The following is a 20,580-nucleotide window of genomic DNA, read 5'->3' on the forward strand; positions in this document are numbered from 1 at the left end:
ACAACCATTCACACTCACACCTACGCTCAATTTAGAGTCACCAGTTAACCTAACCTGCATGTCTTTGGACTGTGGGGGAAACCGGAGCACCCGGAGGAAACCCACGCGGACACGGGGAGAACATGCAAACTCCACACAGAAAGGCCCTCGCCGGCCACGGGGCTCGAACCCAGGACCTTCTTGCTGTGAGGCGACAGCGCTAACCACTACACCACCGTGCCGCCCGTCAAAAAATTATGTTTGATATATCATTTTGAAGCTAAAAGATTTCTCTATCTAGTGATACCGTTTATATACGTTGTCGTATTTTATGCCAAAGAATACATCCAATGGTGGAATGGCACTTTAAGCCTGCACGCGCGCACACACACCAAGGACTGTCATTATATCATTTTCAAACATTTCAGACATTTAGCTGCTTGAAGGCAAAAGTTGTAACATTATTTTCTTCTTTTTTTTCCATCCGCTTCTACTCTAAGGTGTCACGGGGAGATATAACCTTCTTTCTGCAGCAAGGCGGGAGGCTTGGAGAGCTGACATGCCATGGTCTCGTAGTGTCTCTTTTACCCCGTCAATCCATTTCCTTCTCGGTCTTCCCCTGGCTCTAGAGCCAGAGTATTTCCATTTTCATCTGTCCATGTACATCTCCTCGTATTGACACGAGCACAGAGTTATATGCCCAAAGAGGGTAGTAAACTCCATCTAAGGCTAAATACTGGCACAAGGCCGATAGTGCACAAGTACCATAAGGGAAATCTGAAAAGAACTTTGAAGAGAGAGTTCAACAGGGCGTGAAACCGTTAAGAGATAAACGGTTGGGGTCCGCAGGGCCGGGGGCTTGAGTCCTTCTGATGGAGGCTCAGCCCGTGGACTGTGTGAGGCCAGTAACAGCCCCCACCCCACTGGGGCCGTGGACTTCTCGGAGTTTGGTTGTTTGGGAATGCAGCTCAAAGTTATAACATTATAAAGATGCAAAATATACATCATACTCATTCATGATATTCATGAATGCCCCCACTGTACTTGTATCTCTGTAAGGAACAAAAACCTCTCTACTTGACTTACTATGTAAACCTGGTCATTCAAACAATTTAAAGCTTTATACAGCTTGTCAATATATAATATTGTTGTCCATGAGCAACATCACTAATTCCCACCAGTAATAAATTATTCCATCTTGTGAGAAGTGTTGTTACAGTGCAAGTGATTTTTTTGCTCAATTATCAAACTGAGAGGAGGGTGGAGTAATGGGACGTTGGGGAATGTCTATAAAATGACCGACAAGAGACCATCCAACCATTAAAAGCATTCCAAACCAGAAGGTCGTGTTCTCAAACAGGTTCCCTCAGCCACAAAATATCATGTTCTATGTATTTTTCCATGTTGCATACACGAGTAAGAAATTAAAAGTCGAGTATTGGACCTATACATCTTCAGAACAGACACTGTGCAAAAGACCCCAGAATCTGGAGATGGTTTTGCCCATATATTTCAAACTATGACCCATGTATGATGAAATACATGCAACAAAAAAGAGAGAGAGAGAGATCTCCTGATTCTTGGGGGGTTTGGTGCAGTGAGAGAACTTTGCATTTTCCAGTCTCTCAGTAACGCAACAAACTGCAGTTTTCTCTGGTTAATTTCAAGTGACACAGAAAAAAGTAGAATGGAATGCCTTTGTCGTCACTGCACAAATGTACAACAAAATTTAGTTCATCATAGCAGAGCAAAGCCACTGCGTACGTGTGCACCGCCACTCTTGAGCACTTCAGCCCAAGGCTGTCCCATGTTAACTTAACTGCATGTCTTTGAACTGTGGGGGAAACCCACGCAGAAAGGCCCCTGTCGGCCACTGGGGTCGAACCCAGAACCTTCTTGCTGTGAGGCAACAGTACTAACCCCTTTCACCACCATTCTACTCTATTCTAATACAACACACTCCAGTTTTGTCTGGTTAATTTCAAGAGACAGAGAAAAAAAAAATAGGAGAGTGAAGGAATAACAGTTTGTAGCTGCTGTAACATAAGTGATAACAGGAACTAGTGCATTTTCCACCGACTAGTGGCCTAGTGGTAGTGTGTCTGCCTCTCGATCGGGAGATCGGGAGTTCTATTCACAGTCGGGTCATACCAAAGACCATCATAAAAATGGTACCTACTACCATCTGGCAAGGCACGCTGCAATACAGATGTGCATGGGGAGTTAAACTCTCGTGGTTACCAGAGGACTAGCCCCCCACTGTAACCCTAGCTATGTAATAGGCGAGAGGCCGAGGGCTACGGAAACGGAGATCGGCGCCGCCCGATGCGCCACCATCAGAGTTGGGCCTGGTTAGTACCTGAGTGGGAGACTGCCCAGGAATACCAGGTACTGTAAGGCACGGGAAGGACTTTAAGCTTTAAGTGCATTTTCCAGATGCTCCATTCTAATAAACATAAGATATGGTGTTGTTCTTTAATCAATAAAAGATTGTTAGCATTGGCATATTGCTACGGTGTTTCAGGAATAAAACACCACAAGCCATGCTGTTATAAGAGAATAATGCTGTGTTCCATTTACCTAGGAAGTAGGAACTGGGAACGGCTTACACCTGAGTTGACCATGTTCATCTCTTCTCATTCTCATTATCTCTAGCTGCTTTATCCTTTGACCATGTTCCAGTATAAGAAATCGGAAAACCAATACCAGCAATTAGTAACACCAGTTCTAACCATTGTTAGCAGGACGGCACGGTGGTGTAGTGGTTAGCACTGTTGCCTCACAGCAAGAAGGTTCTGGGTTCGAGCCCAGTGGTTGGCAGGGGCCTTTCTGTGCAGAGTTTGCATGTTTTCCCTACCGTATGTCTGTGTGGGTTTCCTCCAGGTGCTCTGGTTTCCCCCACAGTCCAAAAGACATGCAGGTTAGGCTAATTGGTGGCTCTAAATTGACTGTAGGTGTGATTGTGTGTATGAATGGTTGAGAGGAGAAAATCTCTATAATAATCCAGTAGAAGGCAATGGGAACCCACTATTGTAACGTTCCCTAGACGCTGAAGCTGTCAGAGTGGCCATATCACTGTAGTGATATGCCAAAATGGATGGATGGAACCATTGTTCGCAATACCAGTTGATAAAGTATTACACAGTACTTTTTTGCACATCCAAGCACCGTAGAAACATATCCACAGATAAAAGTTGGACAGTGAGTACGACTCCTTTAATGACACAGAAGTCTTACTACAGATTCCACTGTTGTTGAAGCATGGAGCAGCCATCTTGGATTTTGAAATTGAGGTTGATGAGGTTCCTCCGACTTGCGCAGTCAGAAATCCGACTTCAAGGAGCATTCCAATTGTTATTTCTGAATGGGAACTCGAAAAATCCCAACTTCCCAGTACAAATGGAAAAAAACTTTTCACTGATTATTTTCCTATAAAAGCGTGCCTTGTTGTCTTTTATTCCTTACTTCTTTCAGCTGCTCCGCAGGTCACCACAGTAGATCTGTTCCGCATATTTGATTTAGTATAGGTTTTACACTGGATTCCCTTCCTGACGCAACCCTCCTCAATTTATCCAGGCTTGGGACTGGCGCCAAGTATGCGCTGGCTTGTGCAAACCCCAGTGGCTGGGTATTTTATTCAAGCCGCATGTCTTTGAACTGTGGGAGGAAATTGGCTTGTGCAAACCCAGAGGAAACCTCCGCAGACACAGGGAGAACATACAGAAAGGCCCCGGTCAGCTGTGACGTTCGAACCCAGAGCCTTCTTGCTGTGAGGCGACAGTGCTAACCACTACACCACCTGTCTTTTATTCCTTACTTACAAAACTTTTTATTCTGTACATTACACTGAATGAAAGGGTTCAACACTCGACCAAGGGATAATGATGACGCTATAACAGCAGAGACAAAAGCAGCTCGTCTATAAATTTGATTTAGGAGTTAACACCCTTCCTCCAGCGGAAATGTACGAAACACAATCACAAGTGGTCACTGGAGATGACGTCTATGTGCTTCATAACTCACTCCAGATAGATCCTAACACCAGGTGTTAACAAGACGTAGGACAGTTGGATTAAAGGCTGCATTTTTAGAACACACTGCATTTCCACAGGGCAGCTCAGTGGGTGCAGAGGGAAGTGTTCCTATTACTGGGTTTCAGTCACGTGACTTTTCTTAGCGGTTTTACCGGAAGTGAAGTAGCTGGTGGTCTAAATGGCTGCCGTAGTGCAAACAACTAGCGATAACTTATCAGAGTACGCTCGTAATCTAGAAGCCGCTGCTCGCTTTAGATATATTCAGAAGATTGCTATGTGCAATGGAATCGACCCCTACAGTCTGGGAAAGAAGGATTTGTCATACGATCTCGAAAACTACCCTTCAGTCGAGTTCCCTGACATCTCCAACTATCTGGTGTTGCAGACATCCTTCTACACCGCAAAACAGATGAAAGCGTGGAAGAGTATGGAGGCTTACAACTTTTTTGTATGTGGCTGGGTAAAGGATCTCGCTATCAAGTCACTGCTCAATGAATCCTGTATTGTTTTTGCCCGTGTACATTTTTTTAAGCTTTTCGTTTGCGTCTTTACAATGAAGCGCTGCAAGTTGAAGTGTAAACAAACAGTTCACTTGATTCTCACTTGTGTTGGCTCTTACCTCTTAGGTAAATCATTCACAAAGATCATCAGAAACCCCTTTAAAGACCTGGATCTTAATTAAACAAGACGGAGAAGTGATCACGGTGCATTGTAACTGTACGGCTGGGGAAGAATTGTCGTGACCTTCTTGCATATGGACTTTGTGAGGCATGAGGAATAAACAAAGAAACAGCTGGGGACTTTAGTGCTCCGTGACTAAAAAAAAGTTCCGTAAAATAAACACATCGCAAGAAAAGTACTTGGAAAACACTAAAGACATAGCTGAGAGGGAGATACAAACAGTTCACCAAGCGATCACTGCAAACTCAAGCATGCTTCGACTCGGCTCCCTTCGGTTTCACTGAGAAGTTCAAAAGCCACCTTTCTCAATGTCTTTTTGTGAAATCCTGTGTTTGTTCACCCTTTTTTTTATTATTAGTTCACAAGGAACCCTGAAGAAACTATCAGTTTCACGGTTTGATCGATTCAAACAACCTAAAACAATGCAAGCGTGATGAGTTTTTCATGTGAGCAATGCACCTTCTCCGTACAAACGCTTTGTCAACTGAGCTTTGGTAGACCACCAGCTAAAGTTTTGAATAACTAATGAGGCAGATGTGACATCACGTGAAACCCAGCGATCTCAGAGTCTGAACCTGAGCTTGGGTTGCCATGTTGGGGAGACCATGTGAAACTCTCAATGTCCATACAAGTTTCCTCCTACCTCCAAATAACATGTAGGACAATTGACTATGCTAAATTGTCTTTGGGTGTGCAACCTTGCTTCACTCAGGTGGATTTGTCCCATCCATCCATTATCTGTAGCCACTTATCCTGTTCTACAGGGTCGCAGGCAAGCAGGAGCCTATCCCAGCTGACTGTGGGCAAGAGGCGGAGTATCACCCTGGACAAGTCACCAGATCATCGCAGGGCTGACACATATACCCCTTCTCCACCAAATCAGTTCCAGGGCTGGTTCGGGGCCAGTGCTGGTCCTGGTTCACAACTCATTCAACTTGCAAGCCAGCTGAGAACCAGTTTGCTTTTCCATAGCTCGGGGTGTGAAGGGGAGCCACGTCATTACGTCGCTGCATTTGCATAAACCTTGGCGTGAACATCGAAGCAACAATAACAAGGAGAAGAAGAAGCAGCAACAACAACAATAATAATGGATGACTTCATGTTTGTACAGCTGCTGCTTCTCGTCACTTAAAAATGGCGACCTTTCGCGGTCTTGCTATTGTTGTTAGTCTTAACAACTCCACCCCCCGCTGACGTAAGCGGTTCTTTCCTCTGGTCCAGCAAAGAGTTGGTGCTAGCCAGTTCTTTGTCAGTGGAAACAGAAAACCAAGTTCCAAACTAAGCACTGGCCTCGAACTAGCCCTGGAACTGATTTGGTGGAAAAGGGGCAACAGAGACAAACAACCATTCACACTCACATTCAAACCTACGGTCAGTTTAGAGCCACCAGTTAACCTAACCTGCATGTCTTTGGACTGTGGGGGAAACCGGAGCACCCAGAGGAAACCCATGCGGACACGGGGAGAACATGTAAACTCTGCACAGAAAGGCCCTCATCGGCCGCTGGGCTCGAACCCAGACCTTCTTGCGTAAGGCACTGTATTCCTGCCTTACGCCTGGCATTCCCAGTATCCACTGCCACCCTGACAATGATAAAGGAAGAAAGCTCGGTGCTTTCTTATAGGAAAATCAGCAGAACGAGTCTCTAGTCTACACTTGATCTTAGCCAAAAGGCCGAGAAGCGATTTCAGATGTACACAGGAGGGCTGTAGGTCAGACCTTAAAAAGTCAGACTGGACATCTGGATCTGTTCCTCCGCTTTCTTCTGGGCCTCTCTTTGGAGTCCAATCAGAAACTTTTACATGCCTTAGTAACAGACAGGAAGTAGCTCCCAGAGCAAAGAGGAAACAGTTCAGAACATTAAGAAGATGATCAGGCGGCACGGTGGTGTAGTGGTTAGTGCAGTCGCCTCACTGCAAGAAGGTCCGGGTTCGAGCCCTGTGGCCAGCGAAGGCCTTTCTGTGCGGAGTTTGCATGTTCTCCCCGTGGGTTTCCTCCGGGTGCTCCGGTTTCCCCCACAGTCCAAAGACATGCAGGTTAGGTTAACTGGTGACTCTAAATTGACCGTAGGTGTGAATGTGAGTGTGAATGGTTGTCTGTGTCTATGTGTCAGCCCTGTGATGACCTGGCGACTTGTCCAGGGTGTACCCCGCCTCTCGCCCGTAGTCAGCTGGGATAGACTCCAGCTTGCCTGCGACCCTGTAGAACAGGATAAAGCGGCTCGAGATAATGAGATGGGATGAGTATTATTATTGGGCGGCACGGTGGTGTAGTGGTTAGTGCAGTCGCCTCACAGCAAGAAGGTCCGGGTTCGAGCCCCGTGGACGGCGAGGGCCTTTCTGTGCGGAGTTTGCATGTTCTCCCCGTGTCCGCGTGGGTTTCCTCCGGGTGCTCCGGTTTCCCCCACAGTCCAAAGACATGCAGGTTAGGTTAACTGGTGACTCTAAATTGAGCGTAGGTGTGAATGTGAGTGTGAATGGTTGTCTGTGTCTGTGTGTCAGCCCTGTGATGACCTGGCGACTTGTCCAGGGTGTACCCCGCCTTTCGCCCGTAGTCAGCTGGGATAGGCTCCAGCTTGCCTGCGACCCTGTAGAACAGGATAAAGCGGCTACAGATAATGAGAGGAGATCGCGTTCTCGTGCGCCGTAATCCCGCCCACGAGCAACAGAACGGCGCGCGCGCACACCCAATCTCGCCACCTTGAGACGCGTCGCGAATTCAGAACAGGAAGCAGGGATCCACGCGCGAGCGCTTACAGCATCAGAATCACGCGCACGGGTGCAAATCTATACCCACGCACAGCCTGAGCGTCATACAGTGCACCGGACTGTAATAGCGTGCATGCATGAGAAGAAAAGAAAAAACAAGGCGATGCATTTCTTGATCCTGAAACTCATCAGACATGAAAACCAAGTGCCATCACGGTTTCCTGCAACACACCATGCGCACGAGACTGTCCATGTTCCACACTCTTATCACTGATAAACTGCACAGAGCCATTACCTCACACCAACAAGAGGAATGGAGCAAAGCATGACTCCGTTTCTGCCTGCCGCACCGTGTGTGTGTGTGTGTGTGTGATCCTTACGCACGCACGGGGCTGAGCAGCAGGTGTTGCTTGTCTAACCCGAACCTTTCGCTCCTGATTACCAGTTCGTCCTCCTGCAAGCCTTTTTACGCGACATCAAATAATAATAATAAATGTACTGGATCTGTCCAAATAACCTTTCTAAATCCTGACAGAGGTCCCCTGAAGGTGCAGCTCCCTCAGAGCGGTCCTACAGTACAAGCATGATTGCTTTGACCTTGTGTTTTCATGTCCTCTCCAGTGTTCCCCCTGTTATGGAGCTATTTAATGGTGATGCAAGAAGTCACCTTGGGATAAATCAATGGGACTTGGTTCAGGTGGCACTGCCTGGGTAAAACTATACCCCGAGGGGACACAGTGGAATGACCCCTGCCTCTGACAGGTAGCCAAAGCCCGAAATCATCCCGCACCTCCTGCTGTCAGGGTTCGACACGACATGTCCGGAGTAAGTGGTGCAGCTGCGCTCAAGGTTCAAGCGCCTTCCTTACCTTTGTTATGCTCCTCTTGTCTGTTCAGATACATGGCTCGCTGATTCGCCCTTCGACGGCAGAGACGTTTCTTCGGTGGTTAATTGTACTCCTCCGGTGGGAAACTCTCGCATCCGTGTGTGTGTGTGTCCCTTGTCTTTCTCTTTTTGGGTGTTTATTGTCTTGTTGCTCGGCGAGAGGACGCGCTACGGAGTCCTCCCAGAATTACGCACGAGCAGGTAGTCTCTCTCTCTCTCTCTCTCTCTCTCATATACACACACACACTCACTCACTCTCTCTCTCTCTCTGCGCACACACACACACACACAAAAAGCCTGAGAAAGACACTGTTTTCTGCACTCCAGGAACAAATCAGTTGAGGATTTTTATTCCCAATGAGAACATTTAATAACAATAACGCTCCTTGACAGACAACCTGAAGAACCATTTAAAATATTTGTATTTTATTTTTCCCTCCAGCACCCTTATTATTTGTGTGTGAGTGAGTCAGATAGATAGACAGCATCCTGCTCAATATTTAGAGAAAGCAGACTAATGGCTCTACTCCACTAACACGTGACTGTTTTCAGGTGATGGGGCCCATGTGTGAGAGGAGGAGCGCTAATTGAAGGGGCGTGGCCTCTTAACCAAGCTCACAACACACCGGGCAATTAGAGGCGCGTGCGCCTCCTGAGTGAAGCTCGCGCTGGGAGCAGGTTCTGTTGTGCAGGTGGATCCCACGTGACTCTGCCTTCATTACCTCATCCACTGTGTCATATAAATATGAGAGAGAGAGAGAGAGAGAGAGAGCCTGCCTTCCTTCTTTCTTTCTGTAATTGTGCCTGCTGTTCACTCTTGTGGAAGGAGATCAGAAGTTTACGCGTCAAAGTGGTGACGTCTAGAGGATGATGTCTGACATTGCAGTCAGCGTCGGTATCCAAGCTGGAGCCTATCCCAGCTGACTACGGGCGAATGGCAGGGTACACCCTGGACAAGTCGCCAGGTCATCACAGGGCTGACACATACAACCGTTCACACTCACATTCACACCTACGCTCAATTTAGAGTCACCAGTTAACCTAACAAGAAGGTCCGGGTTCGAGCCCCGGGGCCGGCGAGGGCCTTTCTGTGTGGAGTTTGCATGTTCTCCCCGTGTCCGCGTGGGTTTCCTCCGGGTGCTCCGGTTTCCCCCACAGTCCAAAGACATGCAGGTTAGGTTAACTGGTGACTCTAAATTGAGCGTAGGTGTGAATGTGAGTGTGAATGGTTGTCTGTGTCTATGTGTCAGCCCTGTGATGACCTGGCGACTTGTCCAGGGTGTACCCCGCCTTTCGCCCGTAGTCAGCTGGGATGGGCTCCGGCTTGCCTGCGACCCTGTAGAAGGATAAAGCGGCTAGAGATAATGAGATGAGATGAGTTAACCTAACCTGCATGTCTTTGGACTGTGGGGGAAACCGGAGCACCCGGAGGAAACCCACGCGGACACGGGGAGAACATGCAAACTCCGCGCAGAAAGGCCCTCGTCGGCCACGGGGCTCGAACCCGGACCTTCTTGCTGTGAGGCGACAGCGCTAACCACTACACCACCGTGCCGCCCTACAGTCAATTTCAGAGCCACCAATTAGCCTAACCTGCATGTCTTTGGACCGTGGGAGGAAACCCACGCAAACTCCATACAGAAAGGCCCTCGCCGACCGCTGGGCTCAAACCCACGACCTTCTTGCTGTGAGGCGACAGCGCTAACTGCTACACCACTGTGCCGCCCTGGCATCTACACATGCTGTCCTTTTAAAAAAAAAAACACCGTATGTTAGACTTTGTGCAGCAGTCACCTTGAGCCATTTGTTTGTTTTATCTGTAACCGCTTATCCTGTGGGGGACAAGCTGGAGCCTATCCCGGCTGACTATGTGCAAGAGGCAGGGTGCACAAGTCGCAACCTCATTGCAGGGCTGACACACACATAGAGACACAAGCAACCATTCACACTTACGGTCAATTTAGAGCCACCAATTAACCTAACCTGCATATCTTTGGACTGTAGGAGGAAACCGACACGGGAAGAACATGCAAACTCCACACAGAAAGGCCCTTGCCGGACACTGGGCTCGAACCCAGGACCTTCTTGTTGTGAGGCAACAGTGCTAATCACTACACCACCATGCTGCCCTGGTATCCACACGTGCTGTCCTTAAAAAAACAAAACAAACACTGTATGTTAGACTTTGTGCAGCAGTCACCTTGAGCCCTTTGTAATGCTGTAATATAGGACTAATGGCACCCATAATATTGCCAAGAGCCGTGCACCTTCCTTTGGAAGTTTTTCATACACCAGTCTCTCACGCACACACTTTCATCGCTCTCTGAGGCGGATCCAGTAGAGCTATCAGAACAAAATAACATCCTATCCCATCCTAACCAAGCAGGGAAGGAAGTTCACCTTGTCACTTACAACCATGCATTTATATGGCAAAGATGGCAGCTTTCAAGAGTAACCTTAGGCACAGTGCCTCACATCTCCAGGGTCACGGGTTCAATCCTGAGCTTGGGTTTCTGTCTCTGTGGAGTTTCTGCATGTTTCCCCCATGTTCACATAGGTTTCCTCCTAGAACATGCAGGTAGGTAGATTAGCCATGTTAAAATTGCCCCGTAATGGGACTGGCATCCCATCTGGAGTGAATTACCATGCCTCTCATCGAGCGTTCCCAGGATTAGCTTTGAATCCACAGTGAAAGCAGATGAAATGAAGAATAACCTCCAAAGCCAAGAAGCAGATCCTCTCAAAACATAGCATTAACATAAAAATCATCTCATCTCATTATCTGTAGCCGCTTTATCCTGTTCTACAGGGTCGCAGGCAAGCTGGAGCCTATCCCAGCTGACTACAGGCGAAAGGCGGGGTACACCCTGGACAAGTCGCCAGGTCATCACAGGGCTGACACATAGACACAGACAACCATTCACACTCACATTCACACCTACGGTCAATTTAGAGTCACCAGTTAACCTAACCTGCATGTCTTTGGACTGTGGGGGAAACCGGAGCACCCGGAGGAAACCCACGTGGACACGGGGAGAACATTCAAACTCCGCACAGAAAGGCCCTCGCCGGCCACGGGGCTCGAACCCGGACCTTCTTGCTGTGAGGTGACAGCGTTAACCACTACACCACCATGCCGCCAATCATCAATCAAAGTAAGGATTATCGAAGGAAAGTGTGTTCTCTGGAACACTGTGGAGCTCAGCACAGTGTCCCTGCTCAAACTAACTCCAAGTCGTTTTCTTTTTTTTTTTTTGGAAAGCACATTTCAAAGCAACAAATCGGAGACCAGAATGCACAAATGGAATCATTCACAATAATAAAATAAAGTTTATCAACTAAGCTCAAAGATGAGAGTAATTGAATCGGAGATTATATATAAATCTCATCAGGTGTGTTTGTGTACAGAAGTCACCACCCTGCTGCTGGATTGTTACCTTTCTGAAGTGCAGACACTGTAGCCTCACTGGATTAAGGATGTGACCCTCACCGCTACCGCCCTCAAATTGCCCAGTGGCTTTTATCGTTATGATATCTTGTAGTTGTCAGGATGCCAAGACCGGTGAGGCAGCAATACAATTAATGAGCCTAGATAGGAATTGCAAGGTAACAAAGTTTGTGCGTATGCAATCTCATCACAACGTGTCTCTTTTGGCCTACAAGCTTTCCATTAAGAGATGTTTGCTATATGGGTGTACGAGTGCATTTTGGGAACTAAAGGTGCAGGCAGGTGTGGTTTGGGCCTGTTAAATCCAATGACAAACTAAAATGTCAACTCAAGCAGCTCCCTTTGGGCAAACAAACACATAACCAGAAATCCTTGATACACTTCAATAGTACAGTTATATTCCAGGACCAGTCAAGAGTTTGGACACAGCTTCTAATTTGATGGGGTTTTCTTTATTTTTATTAATTAAAAGACACTTCATGTCTTAAAGTAATGATGGATGGCGTTTCTCTTTACTTAGATGAGCTGTTCTTGACGTAATATGAATTACTACAGTTGTGGAATAGGGCTATTTACTGTTTACTGTTTGATCCCAAACACATTAAGAAGGCAAGAAATTGCACTAATTAACTTTTGACGAGGCACAACTGTTAATTGAAAAGCATTCCAGGTGACTCCCTCATGAAGTTGGTTAAGATAATGCCAGTAGTGTGTAAAGCATCATAAAGGTAAACGCTGGCTAGTTTGAAGAATCTCCTCTCATTATCTCTAGCCGCTTTATCCTGTTCTACAGGGTCGCAGGCAAGCTGGAGCCTATCCCAGCTGACTACGGGCGAAAGGCGGGGTACACCCTGGACAAGTCGCCAGGTCATCACAGGGCTGACACATAGACACAGACAACCATTCACACTCACATTCACACCTACGCTCAATTTAGAGTCACCAGTTAACCTAACCTGCATGTCTTTGGACTGTGGGGGAAACCGGAGCACCCGGAGGAAACCCACGCGGACACGGGGAGAACATGCAAACTCCACACAGAAAGGCCCTCGCCAGCCACGGGGCTCGAACCCGGACCTTCTTGCTGTGAGGCGACAGCGCTAACCACTACACCACCGTGCCGCCCAGTTTGAAGAATCTAAAATATGAAATATCTTTTTTTTTACACTTTTTTCTTTACCACATAATTCCATATCTGTTCCATGTGTTATTTCATAGTTCTAATGTCTTCAGTGTCGGCACGGTGGTGTAGTGGTTAGCACTGTCGCCTCACAGCAAGAAGGTCCTGGGTTCGAGCCCCGTGGCCGGCGAGGGCCTTTCTGTGCGGAGTTTGCATGTTCTCCCCGTGTCCGCGTGGGTTTCCTCCGGGTGCTCCGGTTTCCCCCACAGTCCAAAGACATGCAGGTTAGGCTAACTGGTGACTCTAAATTGAGCGTAGGTGTGAATGTGAGTGTGAATGGTTGTCTGTGTCTATGTGTCAGCCCTGTGATGACCTGGCGACTTGTCCAGGGTGTACCCCGCCTTTCGCCCGTAGTCAGCTGGGATAGGCTCCAGCTTGCCTGCGACCCTGCAGAACAGGATAAAGCAGCTACAGATAATGAGATAAGATGTCTTCAGTATTGTTATTTTAATAAAGTTGTTGTATGTAAGGGTTCTGGGGTCTTTGGTACCGTAACTGTTTGACTATGAAGCAAAGAATGGTTACCAAAAAAAAAATCCACTTCTTTTGTTAAGACAGGATGCTTTCGGAGGGAATTCAAAGTAGATGATTGTTACCTGAGGCAGCAATCATGTACAGTGGTTGCTATTGACAGCATTAATGATATCTGCTGATGTTATTGTGTATCAGCATATCCGTTATGGTGCTGATGTCATTTTCCAATTTCTACTGCTCCACTCGCTGCAGGATACAGTTACGCCCGGTCCCCACAATCCTGACCATTTTACGAAAACATCTATATAATCCATCAGTCTTCTACTGTATATCCAATATGCCTTGTGTGTGGTTTCTCAGTGATGTGGAATAAAAGGAACAAGAATGCAGAAGGTTGAAAATGTGTATCTCTCTCTCGCTCGCTCTATCTCTGTCAGTTTCTCTCCTGTCTATAAATATTTCCATCACTATCTTCTCCTCTCAAAAAACAGATTTCCATTGATTTAGTGACCTATATACACACATCACCAACACCACTCTCCATCTTGCCCCCTGTCTCCCCACTCTGTGCTTCAGTGATCAGCCCTCTGTCTTCAGCTCTTCATTACACTGCCTATTTTTCCCCACTTACATCTCCACTTATCTGGCCTGTGTTCTCTCCCTCATTCATTCTCTCTGTCATATTTTCTCGTTCTCTCTCTCTCTAGCCTGAGTGGAAGAGGGGCTAATAATAGTTCAGGGTGGAGGCTTAGAGTAGCCAAGAGATACAAGGAAGGAAATGTTCAATGTATGACTGCAAATATGTCCACACACCTAAAATTCTGCGTATTATATCGCATAAGATATTACAAAGGCACCCGAGTCAGATTATTATATACTGTAGATTTAAATCAAGATTAAAAGGACATGCCATTATCGTCAAGGACAGCACAATGACACAGCACCTTAATGGTGATATACTATACGCAGCATATTCTTGACATGATACGAGAACAGACGAGGTCAGCTCATACTTCATTTCCAAAGAACCAAATCACGTCCTGACGGGCACTGAGCGCCAAAAATAAAAAATAAAAATCTTCATACAGCTGGCCTGAACGATGCACCAGCTGTGAGAGGCTACTGTGTCATGCAGTGTGCCTGCTGCACCGTGAAATGTTACGTTCTAGCTCTATATGCCATCATACTCCAATGTAATCTCATATGTCATTACTGTCATGTGAGCAGCGGATATGCTGATGTTGAGAGTTGTAATGAACTATAGCATGAGATGGTTCACTGTCTAATGAGCCAGTTCGAGTGGAGTATATGAAACCTGACCATGAAATAATACCTGAATTCAATAACCACTTGCAGACTGTCTCTCTCATCAGCATGTACGTGAGTGTGTGCATTCTGTCTTTCTTTTCCATGAAGAATTGAAATTATTGCTAGTCACTGGATATATTTGCCAGTGATTAAAACAATGACTTTGTAGTTTTTTCTCTAGCTATGTAATTTTTCACTAAGGTTTCCTCTATCTGGAGCTTGCAATGGTTGATTAATAGCATATCGTTTTAATTTCCTTCTTCATTTATCACAGTGGTTTGTTCTCCTATGGAACACAATATTAAATCAAAGTTCACTTGCCATTTTGAACATAATTTACCAGAATATAGCTTAATTGTTAAATCAATAGCAGGTACGCATTTTGCCTTTCTTCAATATTAGGACTTCCAGTAGATTCGGAGAATGATACACACACACACACAACCCATTTGACTGATTATATATTAAAGTTATTGACTGATTTGGTTTGATTTTAAAATTGTAGTATCCATAGACTTCGCTACCTCTGCACAGTACTTTGGTCAACCAAAGTGGTTTTGAATGTACTACACCAGGAAAATGTGTTCCTGGTGATGAATGAAAATTGGCCTACGAGATAACAGTTACTCTGAATGTTTACCTGTAATTTCCACCTCCACAGGATGTTATAAAGTATACAGTAACATCAGTCACTACATTTCCATCCATCCATTATCCATAACCGCTTATCCTGTTCTACAGGGTCGCAGGCGAGCTGGAGCCTATCCCAGCAGACTACGGGCGAAAGGCGGGGTACACCCTGGACAAGTCGCCAGGTCATCACAGGGCTGACACATAGACACAGACAACCATTCACACTCGCATTCACACCTACAGTCAATTTAGAGTCACCAGTTAACCTAACCTGCATGTCTTTGGACTGTGGAGGAAACCGGAGCACCCGGAGGAAACCCACGCGGACACGGGGAGAACATGCAAACTCCGCACAGAAAGGCCCTCGCCGGCCACGGGGCTTGAACCCGGACCTTCTTGCTGTGAGGCAACAGTGCTAACCACTACACCACCATGCCATCGTCACTACATTTACATGCACAAAATATTCTGTTTTTTTCCTTTATTAAAAAAAAGACATAATAATATTCCTACTAAGCTGTTTACATGGCTAATGAAAAAGAATATTCCACTAATATTCCCATTTACTTGCAGCCGTGTATACTCCGATTGTCTAGTCAGTTTGTGTACAGTGCACAGAGCTGACCGTAAACAGGCGAAAGGCCATGCGTTGCAAACTGCTGTGAAAACCCCAGTTGAGATGCATATTCTGAATGCACTGTATGCATGTCCAAATAATGTTCCTAAAACCCGAATAATATCGACATATCCGACATGTCTTAATCGGAAAATGATAAATTCAGAATCCAAACGGAATATTCTATATTGCCATATTTGGAATAATAGTGAAATATTAGCATGTAGAGTATATAAACATACTGACTGTCCCTGATGAAAATCTTTCCAGGATCTTCAAGGATCTGTAAAGTTCTTTGTGAGGGTCTTTGAGGATCCTGTTGAGGAGCTCAACGAAGATCCTCAAAAGATCTTCAAGGATCCTTAAAATTCTTGCCAAGATCTTCAAGGATCTACAGAGATCTTCAAAGTTTTTTTCAAGATCTTCAAGGCTCTTTAATATTATTGACAAGATCTACAAGAATCTTAAAAAACAAAAACCACATTCAATTCCACACAAAGCAATTCTTTATTGATGCTATCATAACATATACACTGACATTTCCAGTAGAAGAAGTCAATTGATTGACCAAGAGATCCTTTCAAGATCTTTGAAACCTTCAAAATCATGAAAGATTCTTTCAAAGATGCTTTTAAGATGTTGGCTATTCAGGATTCCTTGGTATATCCTTATCCAATTCTTTTGAATCATAATTATTTAAGTTTCAACCTATTTCCATCCTTGCCAATTCCATTGAATTAGGATCATTTTAAAAAAATTGAAAGATCCTCATTAGATCCTCGAGAATCTTAAAGGATCTTCACAAAGATCTCGTAAAGACCTTGAGAAGGATCCTTACAAGATCCTGATTAAATCCTTGAGGATTCCAGTTAAGATCTTTATAAGATCCTGAAAAGGCTCATTTTAAGATCTTTGAAGGGTCCTTGTTAAATCTTTGAGGATCTTGGAGGAACTTTGCAAAGATCTTGTGAAGATTTTGACAAAGATCCTGAAAAGATCCCGATCAAATCCTCAAAGATCCTAGCAAAGATCTTAACAAGATCCTTAGAAGGATCTTTCTAATATCTTTGAAAAACCCTTGTTGAATCCTTGAGGATCTTGCAGGATCCTTGCAAAGGATGCTGTGGGCAGCACGGTAGTATAATGGTTAGCACTATCACCTCACAGCAAGAAGGTTCTGGGTTCGAGCCCAGTGGCTGATGGGGCCTTTCTGTGTGGAGCTTGCATGTTCTCCCCGTGTCTGCATGGGTTTCCTCTGGGTGCGCCGGTTTCCCCCACAGTTCAAAGACATGTGGCTAGGTTAACATGAGGCAGCCTTGGGCTGAAGTGCCCTTGAGCAAGGCACCTAACCCCCAACTGCTCCCCGGGCGCTGTTAGCATGGCTCTGAGTATGTGTGTGTGCTCACTGCTCACTTGTGTGTGTGCATGCGCATGTTCACTGCTTCAGATGGGTTAAATGCAGAGGATGAATTTCACTGTGTTTGAGTGTGCATGTGACAAAGGCGGCTTCTTCTTCTTCTTCTTCTTCAAAGATCTTTGCGGGGATCATTATGAGGATCTTTGTCGGATCCTTAAAAGATCTTTGTCAAATCCTTGAGGATCTTTACAAATGATTTTGCATAAGAAGCTCTTTCTAAGATCCTTTAAGAATCCTATAGACCCCTTCGCAGTAAACGTCATTCATATGTTAAGAGGAAATTGCGCGCGCAGCCTGGACTCAAAAAAGATTCAGCGATGCCTAGTTGTTGTGTTGTCGGGTGTCAGAATCGTAGCAGTGATGGGGTTAAAATGTACAGAATTCCAGCAGGATCTCACCCATTCCAAAAAAATCGCCGAAGTCTATGGCTACAAGCCATCAAACGTGTAGACTGGGATGAAAGCACCATCAAAACTGCGCGCATTTGCAGCGCCCACTTCATCACAGGTAAGATCAGGCTATTTATTAAATCTTTCTTTTTTATTCTTTCTAGTCTTCGTTTATTGATGTAGCAAAATACTTTGGTAACGTTTGTCTGATTAGCTGGGTCATAGTTACACAATGTAATGAATATTGTTAGCATGTTAACTTAGCTTTGCATGCAATTTTGTTTGTAGGAGAGCTCTCGCTTGACTCAAGCAGTCCAGATTTTGTGCCATCATTATTTGTGTATGCCGAAAATCACAATTTTAAAGCAAGGATGGAAAGGTAAAATTGTGTGCCCTCACTCTAAATGCCAACTTACGCTGACTGCTCTAACCTACTGTAGCTCCCGCCCCGTTCAGTTTCATTTCCGGTCTCTGCCTCTCGCTTTTTACGCAGCTCTGATTTCTCTTAGCTGCACTCTTTACACTATCATTCCTTTCATGCCATCACCTCCTGCAAATTGCTGTTTAGTGTTGGGATTTGCTGTTGTAGCTAAAGCCACATTGCCATCACATCACTGGCATAAATTGATTAAAACAAAATGAATATGAATGTCCCATTGTTAATCAAGTTGTACATGCCCGCACATAACAATCATATGCGTCTAAAGACTTGTAGGCATGAAGTTTTTCGTGGGTGTACACTGAAGTCTGGTCAATAAGGTGTGAGTATATATCTGGCCATTGTATACCAGGGAACTTACTAACATCGTCCGTCCACTCTTTAATTAAATGCGGATCCGGTAGGCGATGTCCACTTGTTAGAGTTAACTTATTTATGTAGCATTCTCGATCTTGTAACGACAATTGTTTGGCATAATCTGACAGCTCATAATGCCGGTCTATAGGCAGCGCCATTGTTTCTGAGTCCAGGCTGCGCGCGCATCCTAGCAATGGTCGGTTTGTTTACAAACATGTGAAGGGATCTATAAAGATCCTTATCTTTAAGGATCTTTGGCAGGTCTTTGACAATCCACATGGATCCTTAAAGATCCTGTGAGGTTTTTCACCAGGGGTTCCAGGTTTGTATGAACTTCTGGTGTAACCTCCAGACTCACAAATACTGTAATATAACATATTGTACTACAGCACAATACAACCAGTGTATTCCCAGGATAAGCTCCATATCTACCAGCATAAAGTGGTTGATTATATAATATGCCAGAAGTAAAATAAATTTGCAATAACTATGTATTAATTGAAAAAAAATACGTTTTAACTGCTTCTTTATTTGGGTCGGCACGGTGGTGTAGTGGTTAGCGCTGTCGCCTCACAGCAAGAAGGTCCGGGTTCGTGGCCGGCGAGGGCCTTTCTGTGTGGAGTTTGCATGTTCTCCCCATGCCCGCGTGGGTTTCCTCCGGGTGCTCCGGTTTCCCCCACAGTCCAAAGACATGCAGGTTAGGTTAACTGGTGACTCTAAATTGAGCGTAGGTGTGAATGTGAGTGTGAATGGTTGTCTGTGTCTATGTGTCAGCCCTGTGATGACCTGGCGACTTGTCCAGGGTGTACCCCACCTTTCGCCCGTAGTCAGCTGGGATAGGCTCCAGCTTGCCTGCGACCCTGTAGAACAGGATAAAGCGGCTACAGATAATGAGATGAGATGCTTCTTTATTTTATGACATCCTTATGACAATATAGGACATTTCTTATGGAAATGATTTTCCCATTCCCATAAAAACATTGCACAGTATCCCATGAATTGTTTAAAATTGTCACATGACGTTTTCTTAGATATATCAGACTAACATATGCTGGAAAATAAACTTCTAAATACAGTGTAAATAACTCTCAAAGAACCAAACATCCAAAAATCCAAGTTTGAATTTCAAGGTCAATTTTAGACCACGCCCTACCCTGCTGTAGACCACGCCCTACCCTGCTGTAGACCACGCCCTACCCTGCTGTAGACCACACCCTACCCTGCTGTAGACCACGCCCTACCCTGCTGTAGACCACGCCCTATCCTGCTGTTGGCCAACCATGCAGATACAGGAGAGTTTCAAGTTAAGAGCTTCAGTTAATGTTCATATCAAACATCAGAATGGGAAAAAATTATGATCTCTGTGACTTTAACCGTGGCATTGGTGTTGGTACCAGACAGGCTGGTTTGAGTATTTCAGGAACTGCTGATCTCCTGAGGTTTTCACACACATCTCGTTCTTGACTTTACATTGAACTGTGCATAAAACCAAAAACCTCCTGTGAACATAGGGTCTGCAAGCTGAACCACCTTTCTGATAAAAGAGATCAGAGTAGAATGACCAGACTAGTGTGAGCTGACAGGAAGTCTATAATAACTTAAATAATCACTCTTTATAACCATGCTGAATAAGCATCTCAGAACACACAGCACATCAAACGTCTAGGTGGATCAGCTACATCAGCAGAAGACCACATCAGGTTCTACTCCTATCAACCGAGAAAAAGAATCTGAGGCTATCATGAGCACCCACTGAAACTGAACAGTTGAAAACTGGAAAAAGGCCAGGTGATTTTTTTTTCTTCCTAATTGTCAACTGTCCAGTTCAGGTGAGTCTGTGCCCACGACAGCCTCAGATTCCTGTTCTTGGCTGACAGGTGTGTCGTAGCTCATCGACAGCAAGATTCTATTTGCATGCTGAGATGCTTTTCTGCTCACCACGGTTGTAAAGAGTGATTATACTGTATGAGTTACTATATCCTTCCTGGCAGCTCGAACCACTCTGACCATTTTCCTCTGACCTTTCATCAAC

At 45.3% G+C, this 20,580-nt stretch overlaps 1 protein-coding gene across 1 annotated transcript in view; it reads right to left on the reverse strand.

Moving 5' to 3' along the window:
* syt7a (synaptotagmin VIIa) overlaps positions 1–8,411 on the reverse strand; it is a 304,956-nt gene extending 296,545 nt beyond the window's left edge. The window contains exon 1 of the mRNA XM_060914462.1: positions 8,271–8,411. Within this exon, the coding sequence (XP_060770445.1) occupies positions 8,271–8,304 (34 nt within the window). The 5' untranslated portion in view covers positions 8,305–8,411. The remainder of the gene's footprint in view (positions 1–8,270) is intronic.
* Between the last annotated feature and the right edge of the window lie 12,169 nt (positions 8,412–20,580).

Source organism: Neoarius graeffei, chromosome 2, assembly GCF_027579695.1.
Source record: "Neoarius graeffei isolate fNeoGra1 chromosome 2, fNeoGra1.pri, whole genome shotgun sequence".
Classification (NCBI taxonomy): Eukaryota; Metazoa; Chordata; class Actinopteri; order Siluriformes; family Ariidae; genus Neoarius; species Neoarius graeffei.